At 42.1% G+C, this 18992-nt stretch overlaps 1 protein-coding gene across 10 annotated transcripts in view; it reads right to left on the bottom strand.

Moving 5' to 3' along the window:
- The window catches only part of LOC141755857 (unconventional myosin-VI-like), a 131238-nt gene that overhangs the window by 4147 nt on the left and 108099 nt on the right, over positions 1 to 18992 (bottom strand). The window contains exons 29-35 of one of the 10 annotated variants that reach the window (XM_074615137.1): positions 18479 to 18517; positions 16481 to 16516; positions 14414 to 14452; positions 11330 to 11433; positions 7055 to 7189; positions 3784 to 3810; positions 98 to 316 (exon numbers count right to left, since the gene is read on the bottom strand). In XM_074615137.1, the coding sequence (XP_074471238.1) occupies positions 98 to 316; positions 3784 to 3810; positions 7055 to 7189; positions 11330 to 11433; positions 14414 to 14452; positions 16481 to 16516; positions 18479 to 18517 (599 nt within the window). The remainder of the gene's footprint in view (positions 1 to 97; positions 317 to 3783; positions 3811 to 7054; positions 7190 to 11329; positions 11434 to 14413; positions 14453 to 16480; positions 16517 to 18478; positions 18518 to 18992) is intronic. The other 9 variants (XM_074615139.1, XM_074615138.1, XM_074615140.1 and 6 more) reach the window with 9 other exon arrangements.

The following is an 18992-nucleotide window of genomic DNA, read 5'->3' on the forward strand; positions in this document are numbered from 1 at the left end:
AGAACGTTTATGTCCGGACTTCCGGTTATGGCGTGCCACAGCTTTTAGTCTACTTCCTCCTTTCCCTCCGTCTCCTCCTCCTCGGGGTTGTACTGACCTGCCACCAGGACGATGGGGTGTTTATCCGGGTGCAGCTCCATCTGCCTGGCGATCCAGGGCCCGTCGAAGTGAGCGTACCACCAGCCCTTCTTCTTGTTCGTGGGGTCTTTGTACTGGTCGCCCGGCCGGATGAACGGGATGCGGAAGTAGCGCTGCTGCCGGTTCATCGCCACCTCGTACTGCCGGGCCGGGATGGGCGGGGCCGGGTTCTGCTGAGCTGTTTCATCGGATGGAGAGAAGAAAAGAAAGTTAGGCGTCTTCTACAGCTGATAGCAACCAATCAGGAGCCAGCGACCATGTTTACATGCAGCCTGGGGGCAGTTAATGGGAGAGATGGTCAAAATCTACTTAGCAACAACCTTATTCCTGTTCATCAACCTGTGTTTTAACTCGTGGAGACTTTAAAGGTCCCATATCGTGCTCATTTTCAGGTTCATGTTTGTATTTTGGGTTTCTACTAGAACATGTTTACATGATTTAATGTTCAAAAAACACATTATTTTCCTCATACTGTCTGTCTAAATAAACCTGTATTCACGCTCTGTCTGAAACGCTCTGTTTTAGCGCATTTCAATGGAATGGCAACGGAATTGCGTTGCTAGGCAACAGCTTGGGTCCATGTCTACTTCCCGTCAGCTGACGTAATTCACATACACACTGCAACAGGAAAAAAACTAGGACACATTTAGTATGTTTACGTTTTAAAACTGCGAAATGGTTTAAATATTGTAGATTTGTGACATCACAAATGAACATCAATCCGCATAAAGACTGGAAACGGGGGGAAACAGCTAGCCTGGCTCAGTATAAAGGTAACAAAATCCACCTTCCAGCTCCTCTAAAGTTCACGGTTTAACACGGTACATCTTTTTTGTTTAATTCATTAAAAGTGAATAAAGTGTTAAAACAACAATTTGTGTGTTGAGTACTATCTCTTCTTCTCACGGCATTGGAATATAAGACTTTTGACCTTGAACGGTACGTTGCATTAATAAAGAACAGCTTTTAAAGGTCAATTTGCATTCCTGCTACAGTTGTTAAAACACAGGTGAATTCACTGGAATATGGCTCAGGTAAAATAAAAATAAGCAAATAAGGAACAAAGAATCCCCGTCAGCCCAGGCGTGTTGAAACATCCGTTGACTTCCCTTTATAAACACCCGTTCAGTGGGTTCACTTCTTCTCACTGCATGTAAACATTAAGCTGTTCTCAGATCAGCTTTGAATAATGAACCCATCCCCTGCTCGTCCTGCCGTTAGAGGAAGGTCAGCAGAGGTCACTGCAGCGCTGCCGAACGGAGGGAAGAAAACCAGCGAGACATGAAGCGGTGCAGATGTTTATGGAGAGGTTTGCATACTCGTGTGAAACATTGCATCTTTCTACGAAGTGGAGCGTAAAATAAGCATCTACAGAGACTCAGGAAGCTTCTCTACGTGGCAAAGAAACTGCAGCTCGTCATTTCATTTTTAAAATCAAGAAAGAAGCATAAAGAAATCACTTCTTTCCAACTCAGTTCAGCTTGTTGAAGGGAATTTATCAATTTCTGTGACATTACGATGACAGAACCTGAGTGATAGTATCAAGAGAAATCTTCGTTCACACGTTGATTCCAAGATTTAAACACCAAACAACCATCTGTTTCAGAGCAACACATCACTTCACCATCACCAACCAAATGGCACCGTCACACCGCCTTCCAAAAGGCAAGGAATTGAAAAAGACCAACAACTTTTAGAGAACTTCACCAACAAAACAAATCAGGCGGCTTTTGTTTAGAAAATGCAGAACTATTCTCCCGAGAGGCTCTTGAACTCACCGCCCTGCTGGAGGCTCTCAGGTTGTTGATTACTGCTTGTTGTACTTCCTCCTGAGTACCAGAGTTCCTTTAGTGACTCACTGATGGGTCGAGAGCTGCTTTACGGTTTCAATGCTGACGTAAACAAGAGAGCGTTTGACCCGTTCGTACCGTTGATGTATTAAGAGAACTGGATCCGGCGTTGTAGGCGGGGCCCCGTTCATTCCTATGAGAGTGTCTCAGTGGAGCATGAAGCCTAAATGGCTCAACTTCCGAGTGGAAAAGTACCCGGATCATCCTGCGATCTCCCGCATCCATTGAGCCCATGGAGCAGACGCAGTAGCGTTTCCTTTAACTCCGCCTCCCGGCCCTCGCTCCTTTAACCCCTCCTCCCGGCCCTCGCTCCTTTAACTCCGCCTCCCGGCCCTCGCTCCTTTAACTCTTCCTCCCAGCCCTCGCTCCTTTAACTCTTCCTCCCAGCCCTCGCTCCTTTAACTCCTCCTCCCAGCCCTCGCTCCTTTAACTCCGCCTCCCAGCCCTCGCTCCTTTAACCTCTCCTCCCGGCCCTCGCTCCTTTAACTCCTCCTCCCGGCCCTCGCTCCTTTAACTCCGCCTCCCGGCCCTCGCTCCTTTAACTCTTCCTCCCAGCCCTCGCTCCTTTAACTCCTCCTCCCAGCCCTCGCTCCTTTAACCTCCCCTCCCAGCCCTCGCTCCTTTAACTCCGCCTCCGTTTGTCCACTACGAAAGTCGGGATCAACGACCGGCGCTCTTCCTGGGAGCTTGGTGGCCGTTGTCAAAAAAGCACCCGAGTTTCGCCTCTTTGCTTCTAAACTCTTTGACGGAGAGGAGTTGATCCAGAGGGAGTCGCCGTGGCCGTAGACTTTCCAAGTAGCTCGTTCAACACTGCATTTCACCTTGCCAGTTTCTGGTGTGACCGGGCCTCAGCACTGCTGATGAGTTTTAAATGTTTTGGGCGTCAGAAACGATGGTTGGATAGCAGCGAGGAGATGGATGAACGAGATGAGATTGGTGTGATTTGCATGAACTGACCCTTTAAAGAATGTGTGATGATAAAATTCTGAATGAAAAACATTAAATTTGATCATTTTCCAGCCAAAATAAAACACAAACATCAGCAGATTGAATCTAGCAGCAGCTTCAGCCTTCAAACAAACCCACTTCAGTGTGTGAGAGCTGCTAAAGACAGCCTGGTACTCAGCACCGGAGGCCTCGTATGGCTGAATGGGCTGTTATGTATCTAAAATCTTCATTAAGTCAGGAGTGAATTGAGTGAAGCGTTCAACGACGACACCTTTTACAACGTTTCTCTTCCAGCCAGCGAGCGCGGCGGCCTTTTTGCCTCCCGTCACGCTCCTGTAACCGCGATGCTATCATCTGCCGCCAAACAGACCGCCCTGAAAGCCTCCCGTCCTCCTCTCTCTCTTTCTCCTTTCCTTCCCTGAGAAGAATTCCCCCGTGTGGGAGCGCTATGAATAACAGCGGGCCTGAAGAGCTCGGAGGAATCACCTCGGCTCTTTATCAAAGCGCCGCAGCCGTCTGGGAGGCGTCTCACAAATGGGGCGAGAGCCGGCGCCCCGGTGCACCGGTCATGAAGACGGAACGGCGGCTTCGTGCCTCAAAATCACTCAAATAATCTCATCCACACACGTCTGGATAGAGGCAGCGGTTACCATGGAAACCCATCCACCACCCTTCCTCCTCCTCCTCCTCCTCCACCACCAACTGAGCAGCACAAACCAGAAGCAACCAGTGATCCCAGTTAGGAGCAGACCTCTACCATGTTGGGGGGATTGGGCGGGTTAATGAAGGGTTTGGGGGGGGGGGTAGCTCTGCTGTTAGTAGCGTTACACACTGGAGGACCACTTACATGCTGCCTTCACAGGAGGTGTGTGATCTGAAAGTAAACATGCCAGGTTACACGGAGGAACACGGCAGGAAGTGATGCAACACAGCAGCAGACACGGTGATTAACAACAAGTGGTTTCATTAGACGGACATGAGAACAAACAACAAGAGAATGAAAGGACAAATACTGTTGATATATATGCGATGATAACGAAGCTCGACATGGCTGCTTCTACTCCGACTAGAATCGATCATGAGATGTGTTCAGATGTGGTGACAGAATGATAAAAAGAGAAGAAAGAGTGAAAAGGATCTGGTTTTTCCGGCTACAAAATAATGACCCTTCAGTAGATTAGTTAAAGCAGTGGTTCCCAACCTGGATAGAGAACGTATATTGTTAAAGGGACTATTTGTAACTTTCAGAAATGCTTGTTAACAGCGAGTTAAGTCGGGCTCGCGCTTGCTCGCTCTAAATATGCCTGAACGAGCATCGCTCAAAACAGTGAGGAGACACACGTCAGCTAAAACCACAATATCACTCTATATTTCAGCTGCTTGGCAGTAATGTTAGCTGACCAGACCAAGGTCTCTCCATGAACATGATTTAGATCTGATCCTAGTGTTGGCTTTTCCTGCCTCAGCGCAGGCTGAGGTAGTGGGGTTCTGCAGGGAGACACCGGCAACCGGTCGGTAACAAGACTACAACGTATTTCTCTGCAGAGCGCCGTCACTTCACAAGAAACGGGAAACCTCTGTTGGTCTGGAGGAGCTGCAGCAGTTATTTCTGCACAAACGTCCACTGTACATTCACTAGATATTCTCAGAGCTAAACTAACTCTTCTGCAGTGTGGAGTGAGCGCGCGTTCACGTGTAGAGGTGGAGCGAGCTGAGCGAGAACGCGCGCTGTCTGAGTGAAGGCAAGCAGGCAGAGGAGCAGAGGCAGCGGCCACACGCGAGTCGGGACACATGCGCGCTCGCATATGTCCCGACCCGGTACATTTATACGCTTAGAAAGTTACAAATAGTCCCTTTAAGATAGATGTAATCATTTCCAAATTTCACAACATGTTTTTATCTAACGAAATATTCTGCTTCAATCCATATTTGTTGGCGTTTAGCCTTTCAAAAACAACATTTGTACTGCGGCGGTTTGTTCTCCCGCCCAGTGTTGGGAGGCACTCATGAGTTATATTCATTAAAAATAGTTCTTTTATTAAAAAAGACTGATTAACTAATTAATACAGAGAATCACTTCACTCAAATTGAGGAATTTATACGAGGATTTGTAATTTCTTTTATGGTGATGACAAGTAGATACAAGTAGAAGGGCTTCAAGGAAAATAGGTTGGGAACCACTGATTTTAAAATATAATGGACATCACAATTATATTTCCGAGGTGTAAACTTGTGGAAGAATGTGAAAATTAAGCAGCAAATTTCTGAATTTCTGCTCATTAATCCCTTTAAAAGATAAATCAGGTAATATTCTATATTTCGCTTTGTCCACGAATCCCATAAATACGACTAAACCAACACTTAGTTTTAATGCCGCAGAAGCCTTCATCCTGTGTTAACGTATTGTTGCTCTTTCCCTACATTTCTATCATCTCATTTCCCAGCAGTCTCCCTCCAGAAGTCCTCGGGGTGACGTTGCTTCAGTGGTGAAGACGTGTAATACGAACATACATCTGAGAGGCTTCACATCCAGGCTGGAACCGTCATCTACTAATCATTCCCCCTCGTCTTTTCCTCTCTAACACACCCGTCTCTCTAAAAGATGTGGACCATAAAAAAAAGAGATAAAGTGAGACTGTGAAAAGATGACTGACCCCACGGCGACACATGTAGGAGCGTCTCAGGGATATTTACTTGAGATTGATATCTTATTTAATATAGAAAAGCACTCAGACAAGATACTGGTATCATATGAAACTAGAAAACCTGATGAATCCTTCGGTACCACCCATGTCGTACTAGCTCGTCATGAAGGAGGTTAAATAACGCTCCAAACTTACGCTACATTTCTGCGAGGAAAAACGGTCACGTCCATGTTCAAAGGGGTCCTTTGACCTCTGACCTCCAGATCAGTGAATGTAAATGGGTTCTATGGGTACCCACGAGTCTCCCCTTTACAGACATGCCCACTTTATGATAATCACATGCAGTTTGGGGCAAGTCATCGTCAAGTCAGCACACTGACACACTGACAGCTGTTGTTGCCTGTTGGGCTGCAGTTTGCCATGTTATGATTGGAGCATATTGTTTTATGCTAAATGCAGTACCTGTGAGGGTTTCTGGATCAATATCTGTCATTGTTTTGTGTTGTTAATTGATTTACAATAATAAATATATACATACATTTGCATAAAACAGCATATTTGTCCACTCCCATGTTGATAAGAGGATTAAATACAAAAGAAACACTTGTATTTGCTTTAAGTAGGTTTTTGAATAGAAAAGAACACGTGTGAGATTTGATGCCTGACTAGTCTTCCTCTCAGACTGGAGGGTGATGACAGTGACAAAGGTCCTGGGACAGATTCACACCTCAGATAATCATATATATACCTGTCACCTGGCTTCACACACACAGAGAGCCAGGACTCCCATTAATAACAAACACTTAATGATGGTGTCACCGTGAGGCCGACCGGCAGCAGGATGAAGCCGAGCGAGGGGGATGAAGGGTGGGAAGTGGGGTGTGTGGGCTCGCGGTCCAATCAGTAGTCTGAGCAGAGCACACAATAGAACGGAATAAGAGCTCTCTGTCGTCATGACAACTCCATGACGTGCGGCACAAGGAGATAATGGCGATGGCGGGCGGGCGGAGAGGTGAGAGACGGAGTCCGTTTGTGTCTGAACATCGTCGGGCACACGGCGGGGGTCACCAGTCAGCAGGGTTCAGACTTTAAATGTGGAGGTTTGGTCCACATTAAAGACTTCAGTCAGACTTAAAACACAGATATTCCTCAGTGATATTACTGTGAAACATCAACCTGTAACATGACAGTGTGTATGCACACAAAAACAATACATATCCCCACACGTTACCTGGTATTTATAAAAGAAAAACACACAGTTCTTCTTTATGCTCACCTCACAAATACAAGCAACGTGAGTGAAAAATAAGATGAGATGAAATCGACTGTATTCGTCCTGTAAATGAAGCTTAAACAGAATCTCACAGTCCAGACAAATATCATTTAAATAAGCTAATAAAACCTTTTCCTGAAGCACACTATCCGTTAATTAAACATCCTATAACAGAGCAGTAATGAGTCGTAGCGTCGTACCGTAGTCGGTGACTGATTTGGGCGCTCGCTGCGGCTCCGTGTCCGTGTTTCTCTTCTTGTTCTTTGACTTCCAGGCGTGGTAAACTTTGAGCCGGCGGTGGAACTCCTCTCTGCAGGCGGCCAGCAGCTCGATGTCTGTGGACGACACAGATTCAGAAAAATCAGTAAGATAAGATAAGATATACTTTTATTGTCCCCGTGGGGACATTTTTCCTGGACTCCGTCCAACTGCAGTTACAAACACTAAATTAAAACAGCATCAACAACAATAATAAACAATTCCACATCAGACAGGGAAACAGTTTCACAGAAACAGACGTTTCAACACGTACACAGTCCACGTATGTAATGGCACATACTATCGCACATACTATCACAAGAAAAGAACAAATACGGAGAATATTACTACAAGTAAATGCCAGAATTATGCTTTTTCTCCCCTCGTAAAGACGACCTTTAAGAACACGGAATTTCTGGTCCAGTAAGTTTGCATTTTGTACCAACTTGGAATAGCAGCAGCAGCGCCGCCTTTCAACCATTTATCCATGACTTTTAGATTTCTATTTCCTCAGGTTGGTGGGAAACTCTCATGTCTTGTCTGCTTATTAACATTAAAGGGTTATTGTGAATGTAAATATTAAATATTAAACCTTACTGACAGAAAGGTAAAGCGGCTGTGGACAGGAGCAGCAGAAAAACGGATTTTAGCCACCTAAAGCCACCTTTTTACAGCTTTACCTCGCCATCAGACAGCCCTTCCTGACGGGGAACTAAAGCCGTTACATCACTGTCTTCAAAGCCACCAGACTCCATTCACAAAAACACTAATTTTCCCTCTCAGAACAGGAGTTGCTGGTCTACCGCTGCATCCATCGGTTAGTTAGTTTGTGTTATTGTGTGAGTTTCTGATCTAAACTAACGTGGCGTCCACAGCAGCACGTTGCTTAGCTTCCGTGCAAACTGGGAGCACGCCGACCGCCATCTAAGTTACCGCATGTAACATTAATACAATGACTATAAGGATGTATATATATACTGTACATGTAGCAGCATCATCATGCAGAAACCTACGTCATATGTGAGACCAAAATTTGAATGTTCAGATCTGAATATATCAGGAAAACCACTGGGAAGCTACAGGATGATATAAAAACCTCCCAAATAAATAAATAATGGACCCGCCCTTCAACAATCGTTCCATTTAGAGTACATGTACCCCTGTTTGGGAATTCCTGCTTTAAAATATGTTTGTTTGTCTTCACCTGAACAAAGGGGTCTATACCATAGGAACATGGTCAGGGCTGTCCACATACGTTTGTCTACACAGTGTATGTCTGTTAATGATAAAACCTCACACAATTATTACAGACTATTCTATTGACTTCTGCTCATTTCCTCTCCAAACTGCCGCACCGTTCATTAATATCTTTACACAGAAATCAATACAGTGTGTGTGTGTGAATGTGCACTCAAACACAGACTGACAAAAGACGATGTACGCAGAAAAAAACACATTCAATTTATAATCCAAAGCGCGAGGGCTAACGGTGTGCAATGAGAAGCTTAATGCACACTAAGTGCTTTAGGTAACTTCACCTGAACAAAAATACTACTACAAAAAAAAAACTTCCAATTTAGCGTGCAGAGCTGGAATGAGTGCAGAATAAAGCCGAACGTGGCAGGAGTCAACAACCCCTCGTCGCTCCGTTATGTTTTATTCTGCAGATCATCATGAGCGGCGGCCGTGACCACATCAGTATTCAATCTGCTCCTCCGTCTGGGAGGCGAGGTGAGCGGCCTGTTAACAGCTAACACAGTCATCTCTCTGTGTGTGTTTATGTGCGGCCGCCCTGCAGTGGCTCTGCTTCTCCACACACTCATTTGTGTGACGCCGCCAGGCGTCCGCCCTCCCCGTCCTTCACGCTTCCTGCTGCATGGATAAGGACGGGTGGGCTCCCGGGTTAAACTCAATATTATGAAAGACAAACAGAGGAAAGTGGTGGATATTCTCCCCCTGGCTCTTTCCTTTACCTCCACCATTGAATCATAATCAGCCGAGGGAGGCTGGAATATTTGTACATTCACTATCAGGGAGCTGCCGATCTGACCTTTGACCTCCTTCGTGTTGAAATGTTGTTGAGCTAACAAATGATCTCTTATTATTCTGTTGTTACCAGAGGTGGAAGACATATTTACATACAATTGTGGACAGAATTCCTTCATTTGTTAACACAAGGCTTTTATTCGGAGAAATGGGCCAGACAGTGTTGTAGAACATGTAGTGACTTGCACAACTCCATGAATGAATAAAGAACGGGGTTTTAATGGTGGATTATTACTATTATTTACAAATTACCACACGTTTCTTAACCTTTCTTTTTTTTAAATAAATATAAATGATATTTATAATGAAATGAAATGGCCATTAAAAGGCAAACTCTAAGTAGAAAGAAAGGGCTGACAGCAGCAGCCGCAGCAGCAGAAATGCAGCTGGTGTGAACACCCGACGCGTGAATCACGCAGCTGCCACGCGCTCCTGACGTTCCTTGTGTGTCCCGGGCGTTACACCATATTTAAAACTTCTGACATCACCAACAAATCTAAAAGACTAGCAACCTCTTCCTGTTCGATCCACCGATGCCGATACAAATCCAACTTGGTGGCTCATTTTCTGTCATAACAATCATGATGTTTCAAAATCCCTGTAGTGACGGCTCAATAATACTAAAATGCAACACTTGAACAAGTCCGTCATCTACTTTCTACTTTCTAAATGTCAGTGTGAAGGTTAAGTAGTTTGCAGCAGTCCGATACGTTATCATGAGACTGATCTGGTATTGTCATATTTTGTTTGACTAAAGCAATCGACCGGGTGCGACTGAGGTATCATCATGATGAGTTATTGTTAACAGTTGTTCTGTGTTCTGCTCGGCCAGCGATTCACTCCCACGTCAGAGAAGTGGCCATAAAACCAGGCAGAGTTCACCGAAATTAAAAGTGAGTGGTGTGGAAAGTGAAGCAGATATCTCTGTCCAAGCTGACCAGAATGGTCACAATGGGAGGATAAAAAACAGGAAGTTTGTCGTAACATGGGGTCATTAAAAATCTAAATGGTTCATCCTCTATTGAGCTGGAATGAGATCAACAAGGGGTCATGGCTATGTGCCGGTTAGATATCTTGATTGTACAAAGGGAACATTTTCACCCGAGGAGAGGAACGTTCATGTTCAAATGCCCAAAATCAAAAGGGGTTAATCCTCTGGGATCATCCTCTGAAGATCAAGAATATACATATCAAATTTTAAGGGGGTCTGGTCATTTGTTTTTCAAGATAGTCCATGTCATGGACCAAAGCAGTTTTCTAGTTTTGAACTGATCAGAGGCGCTGGTTGAGAAGTTATTGTGGGTTATTCAAATTAAAACAGTTCAACCTCTGGGGAGCAGGAATGTAATCAGTGTGTTTCATATCAATCTGCCAGTTATAACATGAAATATGTTGAGTACAAAGTTGATTTTTACTTGAAAGAGGAAAGTTAATGAGTTGCTCAAAATCAAAAGGGTTAATCCTCTGGGATCATCCTGTGAAGATCAAGAATATACATATCACATTTTAAGGGGGTCTGGTCATTAGTTTTTCAGTCAGTTTTCTAGTTTTGACCTGATCAGAGGCACTGGTGAAGAAGTTATTGTGGGTCATTCACATTAAACCAGCTCATCCTCTGTGTAGCATGAATGTGATCAGTATGTTTCATTGCAATCTCCCTGTTATAACACGAGATATCTTGTGTACAGAGTTGAAATTTTCACTTGAGGGTGGCATTAGAGGAAAGTTCACAAAGTGCCCAAAATCAGAAGAGGTCATCCTCTTGGGAGCATGAATGTGCTCAGCGAAAATGCACTAGATTTGGATATTTCACGTGTGGAAATTTACTAATAGAAATATGGGTATTAGTTTGAGATACTTTGTCATGTAGGGGAGTATGGAAAAAGTTTGGCTTGGTGATGGTGCTAGAGCAAAGGTAGGTATGTCAGCAAAGTTATTTGAAATCTTCCTCTGGGGACCATGAAAAACCGAAATTCACGTCATTCTGGCCTGTAGTTGTTGGGGTTTCTAACTCTGGACCACAGTGTTAAAACCGACTAAGAAACAAAACCACAATGTGATCTTCAGGCCTGTTTCTAGCGCAAAGACAAGTGTTTCAGAGAAGTTAGCGATAGTTCTTCGTCTTCGATGACACATATCGCCGCGGTGGCAAACTAAACCGTGACACTCACCACACGAGGTATTGATAGCGTCCCGAAGCTCAGCGTACTTCCACTTGCTCAGCTCGTACTTCTTGGCCCCGGCAGCAGCCTTGGAGGCCTGAACCTGTGGACCTCTAATAAGGGAAACAAGACGACAATGACACAGGAAGTCAGCAACAAAAAAAGAGCCACCAGCAGTGCATTGTGGGAAAACCGGCAGCAGGGAACGTAAGAGAATAACGGGGTTATTCACTTCACTCTGAACAAAAAGGATTTGCAAGGAATTTAACTTATAAAGAACTAGATGGGTGGAGCTTACAGAGTGTCAGATAGAAATACAGATACTAGAAATACTATTAATCCTGTTATTCACCTTATTCTTTCCGCATTGCGTTAAGTTGTGTTCTCACTTCCGTTTAGAGCGGAAGTGTTATTATGCTTAGCGTCGCCAGTGTTATTAACACATCCATGGTTATCATCCTTTACTTTACAAAAAGCTGTTTTTAAGCCTTAAAATTATGATGTTAAGTTTTGATGTTATTCAGGCAAGAAAATAACCATTTAGATTTCAAGTGTGTGACCAGTTTAATCAAATAAATGTGGAAATTTGCGCCGATGGTTGTGTGAGACCAGCCGGTCAGCGTACAAACGCACGCTAGCGGAAAACAGGTGCTTGGGTTTGAGCATTGTTGTGTCCTGCAGTGACGACTCTTTATACATTTTCCGCTAGCTCCTCATGATCGCTGCAGTGTAGCTGCTGAATCATATGCTTAATAGCACTGCTGGCGCTAAACCAGAAGATCTAACACAACTGCGTTCAAACAGGAAGTGAACAAAATGTGCGGGGCAGCATAAGGTGAACATGTTTTCCTTTTTTTTACTCTATTTCTGACCACAACATAACACCAGTTATGTGTTGTTAAAGGCTAAAAAGTAGTTCAGAAAGTATCTGGACCACCTTTTACAGTAAATTCCACCCACCTGAAAGTCATCAAAGTATCAGGAAGAAGAATTACAGATTCAAAACAACAGATGTGAGTAACACTGGTTGGTTGGTTACAGCTGCAGGTTCATTGAAGTTAAGGTGAAAGCGAAGGAACAACAGGGGTGTCAGATTAGCAGCATCGTAGTTAAAAGGGAAGAGAAAGAGCGCTACAATAGAACTATAGAGGGTTGAGATCATTAAAATGCATGCTGTTTCAGTCGCCAGGAAGTCATAAACCGCCTCTGGTATGACGGCGTGGAGTGGCAGCTCGCTCCGCTGAATTATAAATGAGCGTTGGACAGTATAAAGCATGCAGCTCCTCTCCAGCTGTGGGCCTTGCTGTTGGCACGCTGCTTCGCCGCTGACAGGCCTGATTAATCCGTGACCGGGATTTGCCCTTTTTAGAACACCGGGAAGTTGGAGGCGGGACCCTGCTGGTTCTCTAATCCTATTGGGTGGCTCTGCGTCTTCGTGATTAGCGAGGAGCTGGCCTCGGACCCGGGGCGGCCGTACCGGGTTCCTAAAAAGGCGCACGTTTTGGCCGTTGGCAGCGAGCTAAGCGGCAGTCACCTTCTGCTGCTACTTCCCGTTGCCGTGTGTTTGAGGCATAGTGAGCGGCGGCCTGAGCCAATTAGCCGCTGACAGACGAACAGAGGAAGCAGCAGGAGAGACTGGCAGGACTTCAACTGACATCACTCATTCACACCCGCCGCACTAATACCCGAGAGGAACACCAGTGGAAACTATCATTTAGCAGCTGTAATCTGATGAGAACGTGCAACTCCCACTCTGTAGCCTCAAAAATCATCCAATCAAAAATAAATGAATAAATAAATGACTCGATAAATAAACAAACATGTTATTAAATGTAGCAAAAATATCATTCAAAATAAATGCCATTAATTAATTGATAAAATGTGACATAAATTTATATTTTTATTTGCTTCTTTATTTATTTATCTTTGTATTAATTCCTCTATCTATTTACTCTTGTTTTAAATGTATTCATTTATTTTTGCATTTATTTATTTTGAATTTATTTTTTATATTTTTGCATTTATTTTTTATGTATTCATTTATTTTGTATTTTTAAATGTATGCATTAAGGTATGTATTTATGCATTTATTTATTTCTGCACGATTTTCTCTTTGCATTTCACCCGTTATTTATTTACTCTTCTGTTCAATTTTCCCTTTATTTATTTATTTATATTGATTTTAAATGTATTTATTTATATTGATTTTAAATTTATTTATTTATTTTTGCGATTTATATTTTATATTTTGCATGTAATTTTTATTTATTTTTATATTTATTTTACATTTATTGTACATTAACGTACAGTATGTATTTATGCATTTATTTCTGCATGATTTTCCCTTTGCATTTCAGTTGTGTTTTCTAATACAGGAAGACAATTTCCTCTCAGAAAATGCTTCAGAACATAAAAAGTGAGGGGTAATTGAGAGAAAATGCAAATAAACTTGATTATATTATAGGCCTAAAAACAGCGCAGCATGCAGTCGCACCACTGCTAACTTCAACATTACAGTCAATAACATACTTTTGTTCACATTATTTGCTAAGTTGAATATACATTTTTCTGCATTGCAACGATAACAAAGAGGAAAAAATGTATAAACTGTATTTTGAATGTGCGTAAAGTTACAGATTGCATCTATAAAATGAATAAAAGGTTGAGTTGCAGACTTGTAAACGCAGGTGTTTTTAGTGTTTCGGCCCAGCAGGAGCAGCTAAAACATCTGCACTGGGAGAGTGGAGTAAAAACAGACTGCAGCTCAAACAGCATTTAACAAGCAGCTACTTCACCCTGCAAACATCCGCAGGGCTGCAGGTCGACGGCTGAACGGAGACGATCAATGAGAATAAAAGTGTGCAGCAGAAAAAGATTCAAAACAAACAAGAAGACAATCAATAACCTGCAGTTTTCTGAGGGAATTAACCCTGTTATAATCAGAATTATTGAATTAAATCAACCATCCACTGGACTCTTTAAGAGGATTTTACTGCATCTTTTGATTAAAAACGTGATCGATTGAAGCGATTGATTGTTTGGAGATTTCCACTGAAGACGGAGGTTCAGTTTGTTCGAACGGTTTCTACCCACCTAGCCAGGAGTTCAGTCATTTCCTTCGCCATTTCCTCCCTAAAAAGCATGACGACCCCGGTTTAAAGAAGTTAGTGTACTGTTGGATGTTTTGTTTACAACCAAATATACAAAATACTGAGTGCACAGAAATACTCATAGTAGATAACTAACATGAGGAACAATGGAGGAGGAGGAGGAGAGGCTTTAGGACAAAGAAGAGAAGGAATGGAAGAACAAATAAAATATGGAAAAATGTGAGAAAACTGAGAAAAGAAAGATCCAACAGTCGTCAAGAAGCAACTCCTAGAAATGTGATTTATATGCCACTCATTTGCAACAGAAAATCTGTTTTGAGAAAAATGTAATTCCACTAAAATTACCATTTTTATAAACGTAATTAGGAGACGTTTTTATGAACAAATCTGTGAAATACTCACTGCCAAAGGGTTTAGTTAAAGATAGGGTCGATGATGTTGACCGATCATGCACGAGCACCGCCGCATCGTAACTACTTCACAGACAGAGCGGAGAGAGGACCTCAACTCAACAACGCTACCTCATGACCAGTAACCACGGCAGTGCTACTGCAGGGCTGAGTTTTCTCTTCCATTCTCCAGGTAACATGCGGCGGCGACGCGCTTTGAGTTCAGGCTGGTGCACGCCAAGGGGAGAACATCGTCAACCCTGACTTTAACTTTCCCATAATATCAGATTGAAGGAAACTAAAGCGTGATAAACATTATCATGGTTATATTCAGGCTCATTTGGAAAGACTGTGATTTTGGTTGAATATTGAAAAGTCAAAGATGACTTGAGTTGAAAGAGTTGTCTTTTTCAATGTTCAATAAAATCACAATCTAAGTGTTAGTAGCCCAAATATATACACATACTATTGTATTACTGCTAAACATCTTAATGTCGTAGCTCAGTTGAACTACTTTAAATATATTGTTGGCATGTTTCAGGATGTTTTATTTCATATCAAATTGTGTGCAGTAGATTGATTATATATTCGCCACATGTGTAAAACCATAATCTGGAAAGCTGTGAAATAAATGGAGTAAAAAGGACCATATTTTCCTCATAACTTTCCCTCATATTAAATATAAATACATAAATACCTCGTAACTGTACTTCAGTACCGTTCTTGAGTAAATGCACTAAAAGTTACTCTGGACTGGAAACAAACATCGCCACTAAACACAACTACATTTCCTCTAAAACATAACACATAAAAGCATGAAGTAGCATCTAAAGGTCATTTCTAGGGTTGCAAAGAAAACAACAAACTGGTGTTGTGAAGTAGGGGAACAAAAAGAGTCTTGATGGAGGTGAAGGAGAGAAAAGGAAGGGAGGACGGAGGCAGACAAAGAAGAGAATGGAGAAATGATGTGAATGTGTTTATGCCTTTAAGATATCTCTGTCTCTAGTTAAAGTGTGCATGATCTTCTTGGTGTCTGACGTACTCCGGACATCAGAACAGATTTAACTTCTTTAAATGGTTTAAACGTTCTCCATCTTGGATTCTTGAATCCAAAGGCAGCTGGATTTACGGTTTTATTCTTGAGGATGTTTTGCTGTTTTTAACCTCTAGACCTCCAGTCCGTTTGTAAGAAACATCATAACTACTGCAGCGTAATGAGCTGCACTGAGATTGGAATTTAAAAAAACCATTAGAGAGCAGAAGAGGCCTGCGGACTGGAACCACCTGGTGTATAAAGTGCTCCGAAGCACCACTCCAGCATCCTCAGAGTGTGGAAGAGCGTAACGTGGCCACTACTACGGCTGACTCATGACGTGAAGCATCAATTTCAGCTGTCAGAGTGACTTTGTATGTGGGTCGCTTCGGGGGGGTAAGTGCAGAGAGAAGTGCGAGCGAGGGAGGCTGCCGGGCTGAGGCCTAAACGAACCGACACGCTGCCGCCAGAAACTGCGGCGAACGCGCCGAGTGCTTTAACATCTCGGGGACGACACGCGGCACAACAGATGGTGGAAATCACGGCAGCCTCTCTAAACATCCCTCTAATGTACATGTAGCATCACACAGTGTTCCTGAAGGTGTGTCGGGACTGAGAGGAAACCTACATGGTCAAGCTCTTGAGCATTGTGGTTCCAGCAGAGCTGCAAACAAGAAGATTAAAGGATTATAAAGATGGATAATAACAATAAAACAAAACCAATCAGCAGGAGGTGATTCCTCATGAAGAAGTGATTCTCCTTCTGAACTCTGAGCGGAGGACACGGCCCGAATTTATCAAACAGCTGGAGGTAAATAAAGTAGAAATGATGACTAAATACAGATACGAATAAAAACCTTTGTGTTTAAATCTCTTATGTTGTTTAAAAGGAGATTTATTTTACTACTTTGTCTATTTGCATCTGTAGATTTCTCCTAAATTCACCAACATTTAGCATTAGATAATACCTCATTTACATATTTAAACATAACATTTCAGAGAACTTGTAATACAAAAAAAGTATTGTCTTAATGTCAGTAATCAGCTGGGGAAGTTTCATGGTGATATCTATCAGTTCATTTGTTCACAGGTAGCAAAGAATGTATATCGCCAAGAAGTGAAAGTCAATAGTTTGTTCCATTGCAACATCAACGCCCAGCAGCAGAGCTACGCTTCCGCCATTTTGGACTGAAAGTGTCTACCGGACGCCAGTAAAACGTCCGCCTACAAAGCGCCGTACAAAAGTAAAACCATATTATTTATATTCTATTCTCATATTCTACCGAAATGGCCTGTGTTGAACAATAAAATATTATATATATATATATATATATATATATATATATATAATAAACGTTTTCAGTCCAAAATGGCAGCAGCGTCTGTTGTCAAAAAAACTCTAGAGTTTCATCTCTTTGCTTCTATACTATTTGCCGGTAGTGTCTTTATACAATACAATAATCGATATCTTTAAAGGCTGTTTTCCAAAATATCTCCACTTCAGCATCACCAAACTCTCTATTTTCATTCCTCTATTTATTCTGAAGGTTTTACAGAGGAGGTTTGTTCCTATATCGTTCATAGCCTGATTTATACAACATTTTATTCCTAAAAACATGGCAAAAATAGATTTTTTTTTATTGCTGTATTTGAGTATTTTCTGATTTATGGAGTGATAAAAAAAGAAATGTAAAATTCCCTCTGTAAAAAAAACTGACTCAAATATGTCAACAAAAATTAAACAAGAATTTCGAACCTGTATTTATTTAATGTTCAGATTAATGTTCTGGAAATGGTTGAAAATTAAGAGATGAGATAATGCCTCAATTGTTTTTACAGTTTTATTGTTTTTAATTTTTTTTCTAGAAAAGCACTTTGTGAATTGTGCTCTATGAAAGGTGCTATAATAAAAAATATATATTATTATTATTATTAATATTATTAATAATAAATGTATAGCCCAGGTATGAATAAATAAATATATATATATATATATATATAGATAGATAAATATATATATATAGAGATATTTATTTATACCTGGGCTACACATTTATTATTATATATATATATATATAAATAAATGAATCTAAACTTTGTTAACATAATCTGCTGGTCATACCAGAGCAAGTAAGACTGTATTGAATTCAGCGAAGGTTCATTTTAATGCTAATTAATTCCACTTTTAGAGCAGGTCTGTTATTTATTCATTAAAGAATGAGCAGCTATTATTAGGACATATGTAGGCTAAATGTTATGCATATAAATTAGAGAGTCGCCTCCTACACTCAGCTGTAAGTACACGAGTGAGTCATTTCTTTACAGTGTTCTCTTATGATCCTCAGAAGTTTGATAAAAACGGACCCAGATCACGTTTCCCGGTGACAATCACGTTGGTGCAACAATTCAAACTGGTGATCATTAAAAGTTCTTCTACTTGAAATAAAAGGTGCCGTGTATTAAACGGTTAGTTGGATTCAGCATCTCATAGTTAGAGAACAGGAGGGGGGGTCTGTGCTCGGCTGGCAGATTGTTACAGCATGCAGGGGTTGGTTATGGTTTCAGAGGTCAAAGGGCACAGGTGGGATTAGGGATTAAATTAAAGGGTTAAATCGCCGGGTCTTACGCTGCTCTCTCTGGGGACGATGGAACTGAGGAGCCGTTACTGGGAGGGGGAAAAAAAGAAAACAAAGAAGAAGAAGATGGTTAAACACAAGATCAAATGGAGATGATCGGTTTCTCCAGACGGATTTCAATAACTGAGAGAACTCGTCAAGAAGTAGAGAACAGCTGACAGTCTGGAAAACGTCAAACTGGTTCTCAGCCCTTCTCGCTGCTGACAGACTGTGATGCATTATCAATGCTTTGATTCATAAAACATTCAGTGTTTTTCGATCTGCAGCGAGTGAACGTCGAAGCCACGATGAACACACTGTGAGTGAAGCATCGCATCAGCTCATTCTGAATAATCAGTTCGACTTCGTCAAGCCTGAAGACCTGAAACCTCGTCACACACCGATGAGGACTCAATTCAAAGGTTGATGCTTGATAATCAAACTTCTCCTCTCGTGTAGTCGGAGTCTTGTCTCGTCAAGCTCACGGAGGTCTGACAGCTCTTCATAACAAACAGCGAGTGAGCG

Source organism: Sebastes fasciatus, chromosome 18, assembly GCF_043250625.1.
Source record: "Sebastes fasciatus isolate fSebFas1 chromosome 18, fSebFas1.pri, whole genome shotgun sequence".
NCBI lineage: Eukaryota > Metazoa > Chordata > Actinopteri > Perciformes > Sebastidae > Sebastes > Sebastes fasciatus.